General features: G+C 34.7%; 1 protein-coding gene across 1 annotated transcript; it reads left to right on the top strand.

The window, feature by feature from the left end:
* Positions 1 to 2,257: 2,257 nt before the first annotated feature.
* Positions 2,258 to 8,845, top strand: LOC107456520 (uncharacterized). The gene is made up of 4 exons (XM_016074394.3): positions 2,258 to 2,441; positions 3,651 to 3,772; positions 6,749 to 6,829; positions 8,555 to 8,845. Exons 1-4 carry the CDS (start codon positions 2,377 to 2,379, stop codon positions 8,746 to 8,748), a joined length of 462 nt encoding a protein of 153 aa, XP_015929880.2. The 5' UTR covers positions 2,258 to 2,376; the 3' UTR covers positions 8,749 to 8,845.
* Positions 8,846 to 11,758: the final 2,913 nt, after the last annotated feature.

Here is an 11,758-nt window from a genome sequence, read left to right as displayed (position 1 = left end):
AATTTTTACATACACTATGGCTGACCAAACTTTTCCATTTTTATCGTTTATTTTTCATTATTAAACAGATTTATTCAAATTTATTATTTCATCATTATATTTACATAGAACTATTTTTATCTTCTAATTTTCCTTTGTAAAATTATTTCATTTGAATTTTAAAAAAATTTTAATGTTTAAATTGTTTTATTTGTATCCTTTGATGTTTCTTTTCTTAGTAAATCGCGAAAGAGATTGTTTTATTTAAATTTTAGTAATTTCTATTGTTGCCCGAATTGTAGATTTTTAGTGTTTAAATTTCAGTTTTAAAGTTAACTACTTTATTATTATTTTAAGACTTTCCATTAGAGCTCGGTTTTAAATTTTATAATTCGAGCTCTATTTTTATTTGTTAGTTTCAAAAAAAATAAATAAAAAAAATTAGACATCGTGGAAAATTAATTTGAAATAATGCATAATTGAACTTACGTTTTAAAATGTTTTATCGAATTATATGGGTGTTTACTCTAGAATTCAACCAACAAATTCAGAGGAGTGATAAAGGGGTTCAAGGGGTGGAAAACTTACCATAGAATACGGAGTCGTTAACCCCACTGGAACGAGCCACGATGTCTCAGGGTTATAGAACAATCACCTTCCAATGTTGCGAGCCGGGATCGAATCCCAGTCGATACGAATTCCGCATCTGGCTTGCACCGACCGCAGTGCTGATGTGAAATATCCTCAGTGGTAGATCGATCATGGATTAGAATCTCCTTGCCGTCAGACTAAGAGTGATAAGTTCTCGTGGTCGTCCTCTCCATGAAACGCAAATGCGGGTGCTACATCAAAATTCCTCCACGAAGGCATATTTCTCCCAATACTCGATCCAGGAGTTCCCTTGTCTTCTGGATTGGGTTCAAAATTACAAGGCTACGGAGTTGAACATTAGTAGTCGTAGTCATCCGAGGATCTCATAGAGCAGATTGTCGTTGTTTCAGATTGTTGGAACTCTCTGTATACAAGATGTCCAAAATGTATGGAAATAGTCAAATATCTCAAAATAACTCATCGGATCAATTATCTAAAAATAACTAGGGAAATATTTCCAAAACAATGCATTTAACAATACCAATCTCGACCAATCAATTATAGTCCCTTAAGGAAGGAGCAGAGGCAACAGGACGAGAGCTTTTTTAATTTCAGATTTGGATTTTCCAAAAAAAAAAAGATGCACACTACTTTGGGATTTGTAAACGCTGTACGTGGCTAACGCTGTAGTACACAACGCGAACTTCTTAACTGTTTCGGTTTGATTCTTTATGTTTGCCTTATAAGTAAGATGATCCCCGAAGCAAGAGAATAGGTTCAACCAGTTCTATAACGTAACAAGCTTTGAGTATGTTTGAGAAAAATTTCGTTGTACGCTTCAGAAACATATTCTATTTATATACAGAGCAAAACAACGAGACCCGTAAGACCATTTGGTTTTATGACCTGTTAAGTTAGCTGTGTCACAAAATGAAAACTAGTTTCAAACTTGACTAGTTTCAATTTCTGTACCAACAGTATCATTTCTGAATGCATTATATAAGTAACAGAAAGAGTATAAACGGTGTAAATGAATGTCAGGACTAATTAAATGCCTACAAGCAATGTCAAGCATGGGTATCGAACCAGATTGGTTACAGAATCGTGGTATAGACAATGCCACAATTCTGCAGTCAGTCAGGTTTGACAATCACGCATGACATTGCTCGCAGGTACCCACCAAATCTGATCCGAAAATGGATTCATCGTGATAATAAATCTTACCCAATAACCTAACGAACCTAATGCCATCATTGTTAATTACTTTTTATGTAAGCTAAAAGCTAACATTTGATTTCTTTTAAAACTGCCGAGTTGTTATGACAACGTCTTCTTTTTGTGGAACAAGAAATGATCGTCTGAAAATTATTATGTAAATAAAATGTTGTTCTTTTTTACTAGAAGTTTTATTATTTAGTGAGATTTATTATTCAGAGAAGTAGAGAACGACAGAATATTTTACTTTCTGATAGAGTCTCGTAACAATCATGTCACCTTACTTATGCACATCCAGCTGATTTCAGCGTTCTTCTTCTTCTTCTTGAATTGGAGGTACCCAATTTTTCTTTTTCTTTTTATTTATTTTTGTAAGGTTAACTCAACATTTTATTCCCGTTTTCATGACAAAATCAGTGTGCTAACATAAGCACATAATTATATCTAACTCCGATATTTGTTCTTCGAAAGCTAAATTTCCCAGATTTATAAGAATTAGTAAGAAAATTAAAATTCTCAATCAAAATTTATTTATTTTATACTAATATTTTTAGATGTATTTCAATATTTCAGGCAAAATTCTAAATTAATATGAATAAATGTTTTGGCTATGGATATAATATAAACTGTACGCCAGAACCTCATTTGATTTCCAGGTACGTTTCTTCATTTTATGTGAATGTGCTAGGTCCCAACTCTCATTGTAAATTTAGTGTTTCGGAATTAGCTACTTGGTTAATCGAAAATTTCGCATGCTATTACATGATTATTCATCTCAATATTTTTAATGTCAGTCCAGTGAAATACTAAATTTTTAATAGAGAATCTGACTAAGCCTTTGGCCCATTTGACAAAACAAGTACTGACAGCGATCTAAAATTTGTAGATAATGACAAGCTATATATACTGTATTAAATGTTCTTTGCAACTCCCAATTTACATGTTTTTTGTTCTTTTTAAAAAAAAATTGTATTTAGTTAAATAATACCATTACTTTCACTGGGATTACAGAAAATGAATGATGATTTTAAAATTGAATTAAAGAGAAACGGGAGGAGATAGAAATACAAGGTTAGCTGCGTTCTGCTTAGAAAATCAAAATTATTTATTTTTGTAAGATTTTGTAACTAGCTGCAATGATAAAATTAGTTAGCTAACTGAAAAAAACTGTAAAAACTTCGGACGTGATGTGAACACGCCTACCTTGGTAGAAACGCCCTCTACGATTTGAATACGCCTACTTCGATGGATGGTCCACATTGAAAAGTTGACTTGCTACTTGTGACTGCGACATTATCCATCTCCTCGTGCTGTTGCTTCTCAGTTTCGATCACACATAAAGTACAACGTATTCACTCTACTGCTAATGGCAACACAGGAGCGACCACGACCGTGAACTTAATACATCTCTCACGATCAGCATTCAAAAAGTACGGTGATCTTAATACAGCTCTCCCGGCTTTTCGCAAGACAGCAATGCATCAACTAGTGGTATCCGTTCATCGAACTCTGTCACAAGTATAATTCTGGTGGGGAGTACTGTAGTGAATCTACCGCTACAAAAATATAATTCCGATTCAATAGTATGTAAGACATGTTAACTGGATTCTATATAAGGGTACCTTTTCATAGATGAAGATTGACATTGTCGCTTACTAATCTCCCCACAATAAGCAATTTTTATTTTATTTTATTATTTTTGAATCGATTATCAGACGTAGAAAACTGAAGACTTATGCTGTAGATGAATAATTACCAGCTCATGCCAATAATGTTATTCATGTTAACATTATCTTACGCAGTACTTAATTCCTTTTGCAACAAATGTTTCAAAGAAAAATCAGTAATATTAATTTCAATTCCAGATGTGGAGATAAGTTTCGAGAACTTAGAAAATTAGATACAAGTGATTCTCACGAAATACTGAAAGTACATGGCACTCGATCACTGAGTCCCGATGTGGGTTCGAATTGCAAATGCCAAAAAGGTACACCATTTTAATGAAATTTACATGCACACCGTGATCACAAATAACTTATCTATCGCATAAATAACTATAGGACTCCATTTCTGCTATTTGAGCTCGTCACGGAACTATTTTCGCAGTTTCGCTTTGTTAATTTATTTTAGTCTAGCTAGGTTGAAATGGTTGCTCTTTACACTTCTAATAATATAAAAAACATACACATTCATTGAAACCTTTGATTTATATACATTTTCGCACTACATTATGGTTACGACGGGCTGTAAAAACGTATTACGATCTATATTAGTATATTGGGTACATATTGCATGTAATACAATTACCACAATTAAACAAACATGGAGCTTCTGTCCGCTGCTCCGGAGGAATTCTGCTTCCATCTCGCCCCGGCCACAATCGGCTTTGCCACCAAGCTAAGCGCCGGAAGTTCTCTTTGTCTTACGACATGTAACGCAACTACTGGTTGGTTTCATGAAAGCGTCCTTCACGAAGGCTGATTTCCGGGTTGGTTTCAAAATCACATGATGCATAATATAATGTGCATTAAAGATGATGTGATAATTAAGTAAACTTATGTAATGACATTAAACTTATTTTTGAAATAATTCAATCGAATTACTGTGATACACATCGTTCCAGCAAAAATTGCATTTTCTTTCCTTAAAGGATGTTTTTTAATTGGTTTATATTGGATACAAGGTTTTGTGCTAAACCTTATAAGACTTATCATCATCATCAGTCATGGCAAGACAACCTAGGGAGTCTCTACCAAGCATTTCTAACCACTCCCTACTTGCAGCCAAACTCTTCTACTTTTTAACTTTCTCCTCCACAGCATCTACAAAACTAAGTTTAAGTCCTTCTCGTTTAATTGGTTTAGCTGAAAAAATTTCTTTCAGAATAATATAGTAGTTTTCATGAATAACACCCCCCCCCCCGGACATAGGTAGTACTGAAAAAATCGTTGCTTAAGAAATGAGACAAAATATCAGTTGGTGAGTTGCGATTTATAGCATAGAATTTCGTGACATATTTATAGTTTTAACTTAGGGCCGAAGTCTATAAGTATGCATAAAAAAATGTATTACTTTCAGTAGGGGAGAATTGGATGTTCTAATTAGGTGGTGCCTATTGAGTTGAGTTGTTTCCCTCCTGTTGCAGTGTTGAGTTGAATTGTTCATTCTGCAACATTGTTGAGTTGATTTGTTTCCCTCCAGCTGAAGCGTTAAGATTTTTCCCTCATGTTGCCGAGTTGAGTTGTTTCCCCTCATGTTGCAGAATTAAGATGAGTCGTCTCCCCCTCTTGTTGCAGAGTTGAGTTGTTTCCCCTCCTGCTTTAGTTTTGATTTCGATTTCCGGTGGCAACAGTTGTGTTAGTTTCACTTTTGTGATTCCAAACTTCCGGTGGTAACAAATTTAGTTTCGGTTTTCAAAAAAATTTATTAATTTGAAGATTATGTAAATTTAACGTTTATAACTGGTGACAACACCTAAATTTATGTTTCTCGACACCGAATTATTTTTTAATGGTCCGAGTTCGTTACATCATCTAGCGATTGAAATAACTATTACTTTTATTTACAAGTGCTGAAGTGCAGAGGTTGGACAAAATAATTTAAAACTTATCTCACACAATCTGCTGTTACGTTAGGATTCCATTTATCTCCGCCGCCAATTCTATGCTGACATATTTTCGGTCTTTTTTTAATACGTAAACGATGTAATTTGAAGCTCAAATTTGTATTATTTGAACGCCTAAAGGAGCAGCAATCAGTCATTATAAATTTAAAAACTTGAAACAAAGTTGAAAGAAAAGCGAAAATAAAAATTACAGATCGGTCGCAACCATACATCGCCGTTCAAGCCAGTCAACAAAATGTCGGTAGTTAACCTGTGATCAGTAGCAGCCAATTCAAATCGAAAGCAGCAGAAGGGTCACAAGGTAAACAGTGGAGTTACTTTATCGTAGTATCTAGCGCTTTAACCCTTTCGAAGGTCATGGGAAGTATACTTCCCACCACTTTTATTTTAGGTTTCCATTTGTTAATAACTTCAGATTTCTTGAAGTGCGTTTGAATAAAATTGGTAGCCATTTGTTAGTTTACAAAAACGTATAAATGTTATAAAATACATAATTCCTTTTGAAGTTTGTAGCATTTATAAAATTTATTTTATAAATAAAGAAAAATAAAAGTCAATAAGTTCCTAATAGGTCGTGTTAAATATATTTACCTCCAAAAAATGGCATTTTCATGAACTAAATGAGCTTTTTTACTTATATCAATTACTATTCTTAAAACAATTTCAATTCCAAAAATACTTCAATTTACCTATAATAATATAAAATACTTCTATTTACCTAGAAATAAATGGCCCATGAAAGGGTTAAGGGAAATATCTCAACTTAACTGGACAGGCCAACCGAGCAAGAACGCTCAAACTTCCCCTACTCTGATCGTATTAATTCCTTGTTTATTTAAATGTGGGTTTCTTATCACCCTCAATTTGGAATTCTTATAAAAATTAAGAAATGAATTATGTGATTATTTTCTAAAGATAAAATTTCTCCAAAGTTCATAAATTTCTTCAGGTCACAAACAATAAATTAACAATTTTTTTTAAAAAAAAATTAAAACTATATCTTATAAACATAAGAATAAAATGTATGATTATTTTTCTTAATGCTATCACCACTTAAGTTGATTTTAAGCTTAAACACGGATATATTTCTTCATAATTTTTTCTTATTCTATGTTATTCTTAGAGAATGGGAAAAATGGAAAAAATAGTTTAAAAAGAAATGAACTCTAAAAAAAAAAATAATAAATAAATAAATACATTTTTCGAAATTTGAAGCGATTGGGTTAACCGTTCATAGTGAGCTTTTATCGATGCATTATATTACATTTAAGAACAATTTAAAGAGCTTTTCAAGATATTATTTTAATGATTTCCCTTTTTGATATTTTTCATTTGTAGGAATAGAATGTCATAATAAAGGAATAACTGCTAGTCAGACACACTGGTTTATTCCTGAACATGTATGCCCTGGATATACAGGTGAATTTTTGAACTTGCGTTAAATTAATTCATTACAAATTAGTATATGTCACCCATGCAATAAAATCAAGATCATTCGAAGTATTCAAACATAAAACTTATTTTTTTAAAAAATCCGGAATTTCGGAAGGCTGAAAATTTATTTATAATATCGTAAATCTAACACAATCATTTATAGCAGTGGTTCCCGATTTTTTTTCGGCTTTGAAACTCTAAATGATCGATCTTCTTTTGGCTTAACCTCGAGACATAATGACCGAAATTTTATTAATAATTTTAAAAAACCGAGATAGCCTGGTCGGTAGGGCACTAAGCCCATGTCCAAGAGTTCGTGGGTTCTATTCCCGCCGGCCGAAGACTCCCAGTTTAGTAAATGGCTACTGATGCATGTTAAATCTGCCGAGTCGCAAAGTCCTCCATCTTCCCATAACAAATCAATACCTCTGGGGAAACTGATTCAGCAGTTTCCCTGTCCTCTGGATTGGTTCAAAATTACAAAGCTACGGAGTTGAACATTGGTAGTCGTAAAATCAAAATTGGGTAGGCTGTTAAACGACGGATAAAATGAAATAAAATAATAATTTTGAAAATATTTAGCGAATGAATGAAAAAGGAAATTTTTCAATCATATCAGTTTATCAGCATTAATCTTAAAATTAGGTTTTATGTCAGATATTTGAATTCACGAGGATTGTAATCTTGTTTTTAATGTGACTTTAGTGCATGCTTAAAATGAAAGAGCTGAAATATGGTTTACATTAAAATAAAAACGATAAAGGAAGAAAATAGAAACGTTGAAATTCGTTATCAGGAAAACAAACTTAGTCATTTTTGAATTTGTTTATTTTTATTTGATGCCAAATACTAAGGTAGTTTTTCGAAGGCTCTGTAATCGCATGAAATTATGCTTTTTTCAAATATTAAGCCATTTCCATAACTGATCAGATTTTCAAACATTTACTGTTAGGTCAGGTTTAGCTTTTCTTTAGCCAGCGTCTTTTATGTTTATTCTGAAAATGGTGCAAAGCGTGCAAAATGGTGCAAAAGACTCGGTTTTGAGAAAACGAAAAGAGTTTGTGGTCTAAGTTTTTTAATATTTAAACACTTCCCATAATAATGCATTGAGCTTTGGTGATTCAGGGGATTGAGGGTTCGCCTTCCTATTAGGTGAACCAGGTTCGAATCCCAGCGATGGCTCTCCTGCACCCGACAACCCCGCACCCTGAATGCGCCGACCAAAGTACTGAAGTAAAATATCCACAGTGGTTGACGGATCATGGACTTAGAATCGTGGATTTAGGACGTGGTTTTTCTCTCCATGTAACGCAAATGAGGGTTAGTTCCATCAAGAAATCCTCCACGAAGGCAAATATCTCCTAATATCTCCCAATACTTTATTCCGGAGTTCCCTCGTCTTCTGGATTGGGTTCATAATTACAAGGCTACGGGAGTTGAATATTAGTAGCCGTAACCCCAAATCTGTTCAATGACGGTAATGAAATCAAACAAAATATAAAACTGCATTGTCTGAGTTCATAAAAATATGCAGAAAATCGGAATAATGTATTGATTTTGATAATTTTCATCCAGGTGGGAAAATATTGCCAATTTTTAAAAAGGTTTCTTAAAACTCTTTAAATGTTTTAGTTATTTGTGCGTTAAAAACCCTCAGATAATTCTTTACAGCACAGAAAAAATCTCAAAATATTGTTTAATTATTTGCAGGATGTTTTACTCTTAAAAGGAAAGGAATTCCAATGAATATGAGCTGCAATGACTTTTTAAGATTATTGGGATGTGATCAAGACAAATTTTATCATGATGGGAAGCTGTACGAAGACCCTTTTCCGGGACCGCCACCTCCCTTTGATTATTTAAAAGAAAGAAAACGATGTAGGAATGGGATTTGGATGAAGTGAAACTAATAAACTTTTAGATTTGAACAATTAATTCGTATACAATGAATTATCTTATCGTATTTCAATGTACAAAATAAAAAGCTCAAACCCTGGATTACTTTGATCTAATGATTGTATTTTTGCATTTTGAGACTGAATCTGAAACCTTTTGGTTCGATAGATTTAATTTTAATTATGCTAATTATTTGTAAACGAGGTTTTAAGCTACGCAATTAGATATAAAAACGTACTTTCTCTGAATAAACATTTCTTATTTTCATCGGGTTCGGATTCTCACCCTCAAATTCCTGGGGATAACAGCAATCTGGAAAATATCGACCCAATTTTTAAGGCGCAGTCGAAAGTTGGTACTCCTATAATAATTTCATTTTTCCGTGTATTTTCCAACATTTCTTGGATTTATGTAAATCGAAAAAAATGTGCACACATTTATGAAATTCGTTTGAGGAGACACGTGGAAGTTAACGCGGCTCCTAAAATAAAAACATAATATTCAAATAGAGAGATGATCTAAAATGAATAATTAAGTTGATTAAAGAATAGAAACAATTAGCACGATTAGTTAACAGAATGCCAGCCATAATTAAATAATAATAAATTTAATAAAAGGATAACAATTAAGGTTACAAGTTAGTTAAGTTCTAGATTAAACATCGTGGCGGACAGGTTGTCCCAGTAACATACACAGGCGTCGTCACAGACCGAACTGAGAAAAAAACAGGTGCAGTTAGGTCTGCAATCGTGATTGTCCTTATCGCCAACTGGCGACGTAAGTTTGCCACATTTCGGCGTTTAGCATGAAATTGGCTCAAAAGCAGCAGCCGCTGCATACTCCCTCCGCAGTGTAACGGTTAAAAATGGACATACCGTTGAGGTCTACGAATTGTTCTACCGGTACGAGTTGTGTTGGCTGGATCAATCGGTTTCACTGTCTGAGTTTTTTGCAGGAACGGTTGATTCAATCGACTCGACTGGAGATGGATAAGTATGTTGATTAGTCTCTTTGGGCAGGAAAGCTGGTTTAAGCCTGTCTATGGAAATGGTATGCTTTTTCCCCTTAAGTTCGATGTAGAAAAGTTTGTCACTTCTTTGCAGAACTCTATACGGACCATCGTACGGAGCTTGGAGTGGCTTTCTAACAGCGTCGTGTCTGACAAATACATGTGAGCAGTCCTTCAAATGTGGATGAACAAAAATTGTTCTGTGTCCATGACGGGACATCGGGGCTGGTCTCACATTTTCGAAGTGGGATTGCAAGTCCAGGATAAGTTGATTTTGGGAAGCACTGGTCGGTGACGGAACGAAGAGTTCGCCTGGTAGTCTGAGAGGTCTTCCATAGACCAATTCGGCAGTTGTGGCTCCTAGATCCTCTTTAAAGACTGCACGGAAACCTAGTAGCAATGTAGGTAGAGCTGAAGACCACTGCTCGGTATTATAGGCCTTCAGGGCTGCCTTTAGTGGACGATGAAACTCCTCGATCAAGCCATTTCTCTGAGGATGATACTGAGAAGTCCTGATGCGTTTGATGCCTAGGAGTTGAGACAGGGCCACGAAAAGAGAGCTTTCGAACTGCCTGCCTTGGTCAGTAGTAACACGGACAGGACAGCCAAACCTGGAAATCCAATGAGTAAAAAAGGTCTTTGCAACTGTGTGTGCAGTTATGTCAGGAATAGGGACAGCCTCTGGCCACCGAGTAAATCTGTCCATCATAGTTAAACAATAGTAATTCCCGTTGGATGGTGGAAGAGGACCCACAAGATCCAGGTGTACATGATCGAATCTTTGTGACTGGTCTAAAAAATTACTTACTGCAGATTTTGTGTGGCGAGTTACTTTTGATCTTTGGCATGGGACACATTGTCTAGCCCATTCTGCACAATCTTTACGTATGGATGGCCAAACAAATCTAGATCGCATCAATTTTGAGGAAGCGCGAATCCCAGGATGGGATAAATTATGCAAAGTAGTGAAAACTTTTTACGAAATATTTCAGGAATGTATGGCCGAGCTGTGCCAGTTGATAAATCACAATAAATTGATTTACTACAATCAGGCAAGGTTATTGCTTTAAATTTTAAGACGTCGGAATTTGTCAATAAGTCATTTCCCATGAAATTGGGTCGGCTGTTCAACGACGGTTATAAAATAAAATAAAATAAGTCATTTAGTTCTTCGTCGGTTGTTTGTGCCTGTGCAATTTCGTTATAGTCGATTGTGTTGGGCATAGATATTGCTTCGATTCTCGATAGTGCGTCTGCCAAAACATTATCTGATCCTTTTATATGATGAATATCGGTCGTAAACTGAGATATGTAATCTAATTGTCTCGCTTGTCGCTGAGAGCAATTATCAGAGCGCTTTCGGAATGCAAAAGTTAGAGGCTTATGATCTGTGAAAAGAGAAAATTCTCGCGCTTCAAGCATATGTCTGAAATGTTTGATTGCCGCATAAGCTGCCAATAATTCTCTATCGTATGCGCTATAAATTTTTTCAGTTGGGGAAAGTTTTCGAGAGTAAAAAGCACGTGGTTGTGCATCATTGTTAACTATTTGCGCTAAAGCCCCTCGTATTGCGAAATCCGACGCATCCACATGCAAAATTAATTTGACATTCGGTTTAGGGTGCGACAACAGCACAGCGTTTGCAATTAATTCCTTACACTGTTTAAAATCATTATCAGCTTGATCTGTCCATTCAAGTTTCGTTTTGTCTTTCTTTTTGGCTCCTTTTAAATACGCCGTTAAATGTATTTGATTTTGTGCTATATTCGGTAAAAATCTACGGAAAAAATTTAAAATTCCTAGAAATCTTTGAAGTTCATTAACGGTTTGAGGTTGGGGATAATTTAAAATTGGTTTGATTTTGTCGGGTAATGGTTTTGTACCATCTTGAGAAATGAGGTGTCCTAAAAATGAAATTTCAGGTACACCGAAAACACATTTGGAAGTTTGTATAGTAAATCCATACTTGTTCAAACGATCAAAAACCAAACGTACGTGTTTTCTATGCT

This window comes from Parasteatoda tepidariorum, chromosome 7, assembly GCF_982258835.1.
Source record: "Parasteatoda tepidariorum strain Cologne lab strain chromosome 7, Ptep-v5.0, whole genome shotgun sequence".
In the NCBI taxonomy this organism is placed as follows: Eukaryota; Metazoa; Arthropoda; class Arachnida; order Araneae; family Theridiidae; genus Parasteatoda; species Parasteatoda tepidariorum.
Note: the sequence above shows the minus strand (reverse complement) of the source record. Positions and strands in the feature narration are given on the sequence as shown.

What these genes read in the sequence shown, in the direction of transcription:
- LOC107456520 (XM_016074394.3), top strand. Translation starts at nt 2,377, where the DNA reads ATGAATAAATGTTTTGGCTATGGATATAATATAAACTGTACGCCAGAA. An exon ending in GAATTGCAAATGCCAAAAAG is followed by an intron (nt 3,773 to 6,748) that starts GTACACCATTTT and finishes TTTCATTTGTAG; the next exon opens with GAATAGAATGTCATAATAAA. An exon ending in TGTATGCCCTGGATATACAG is followed by an intron (nt 6,830 to 8,554) that starts GTGAATTTTTGA and finishes AATTATTTGCAG; the next exon opens with GATGTTTTACTCTTAAAAGG.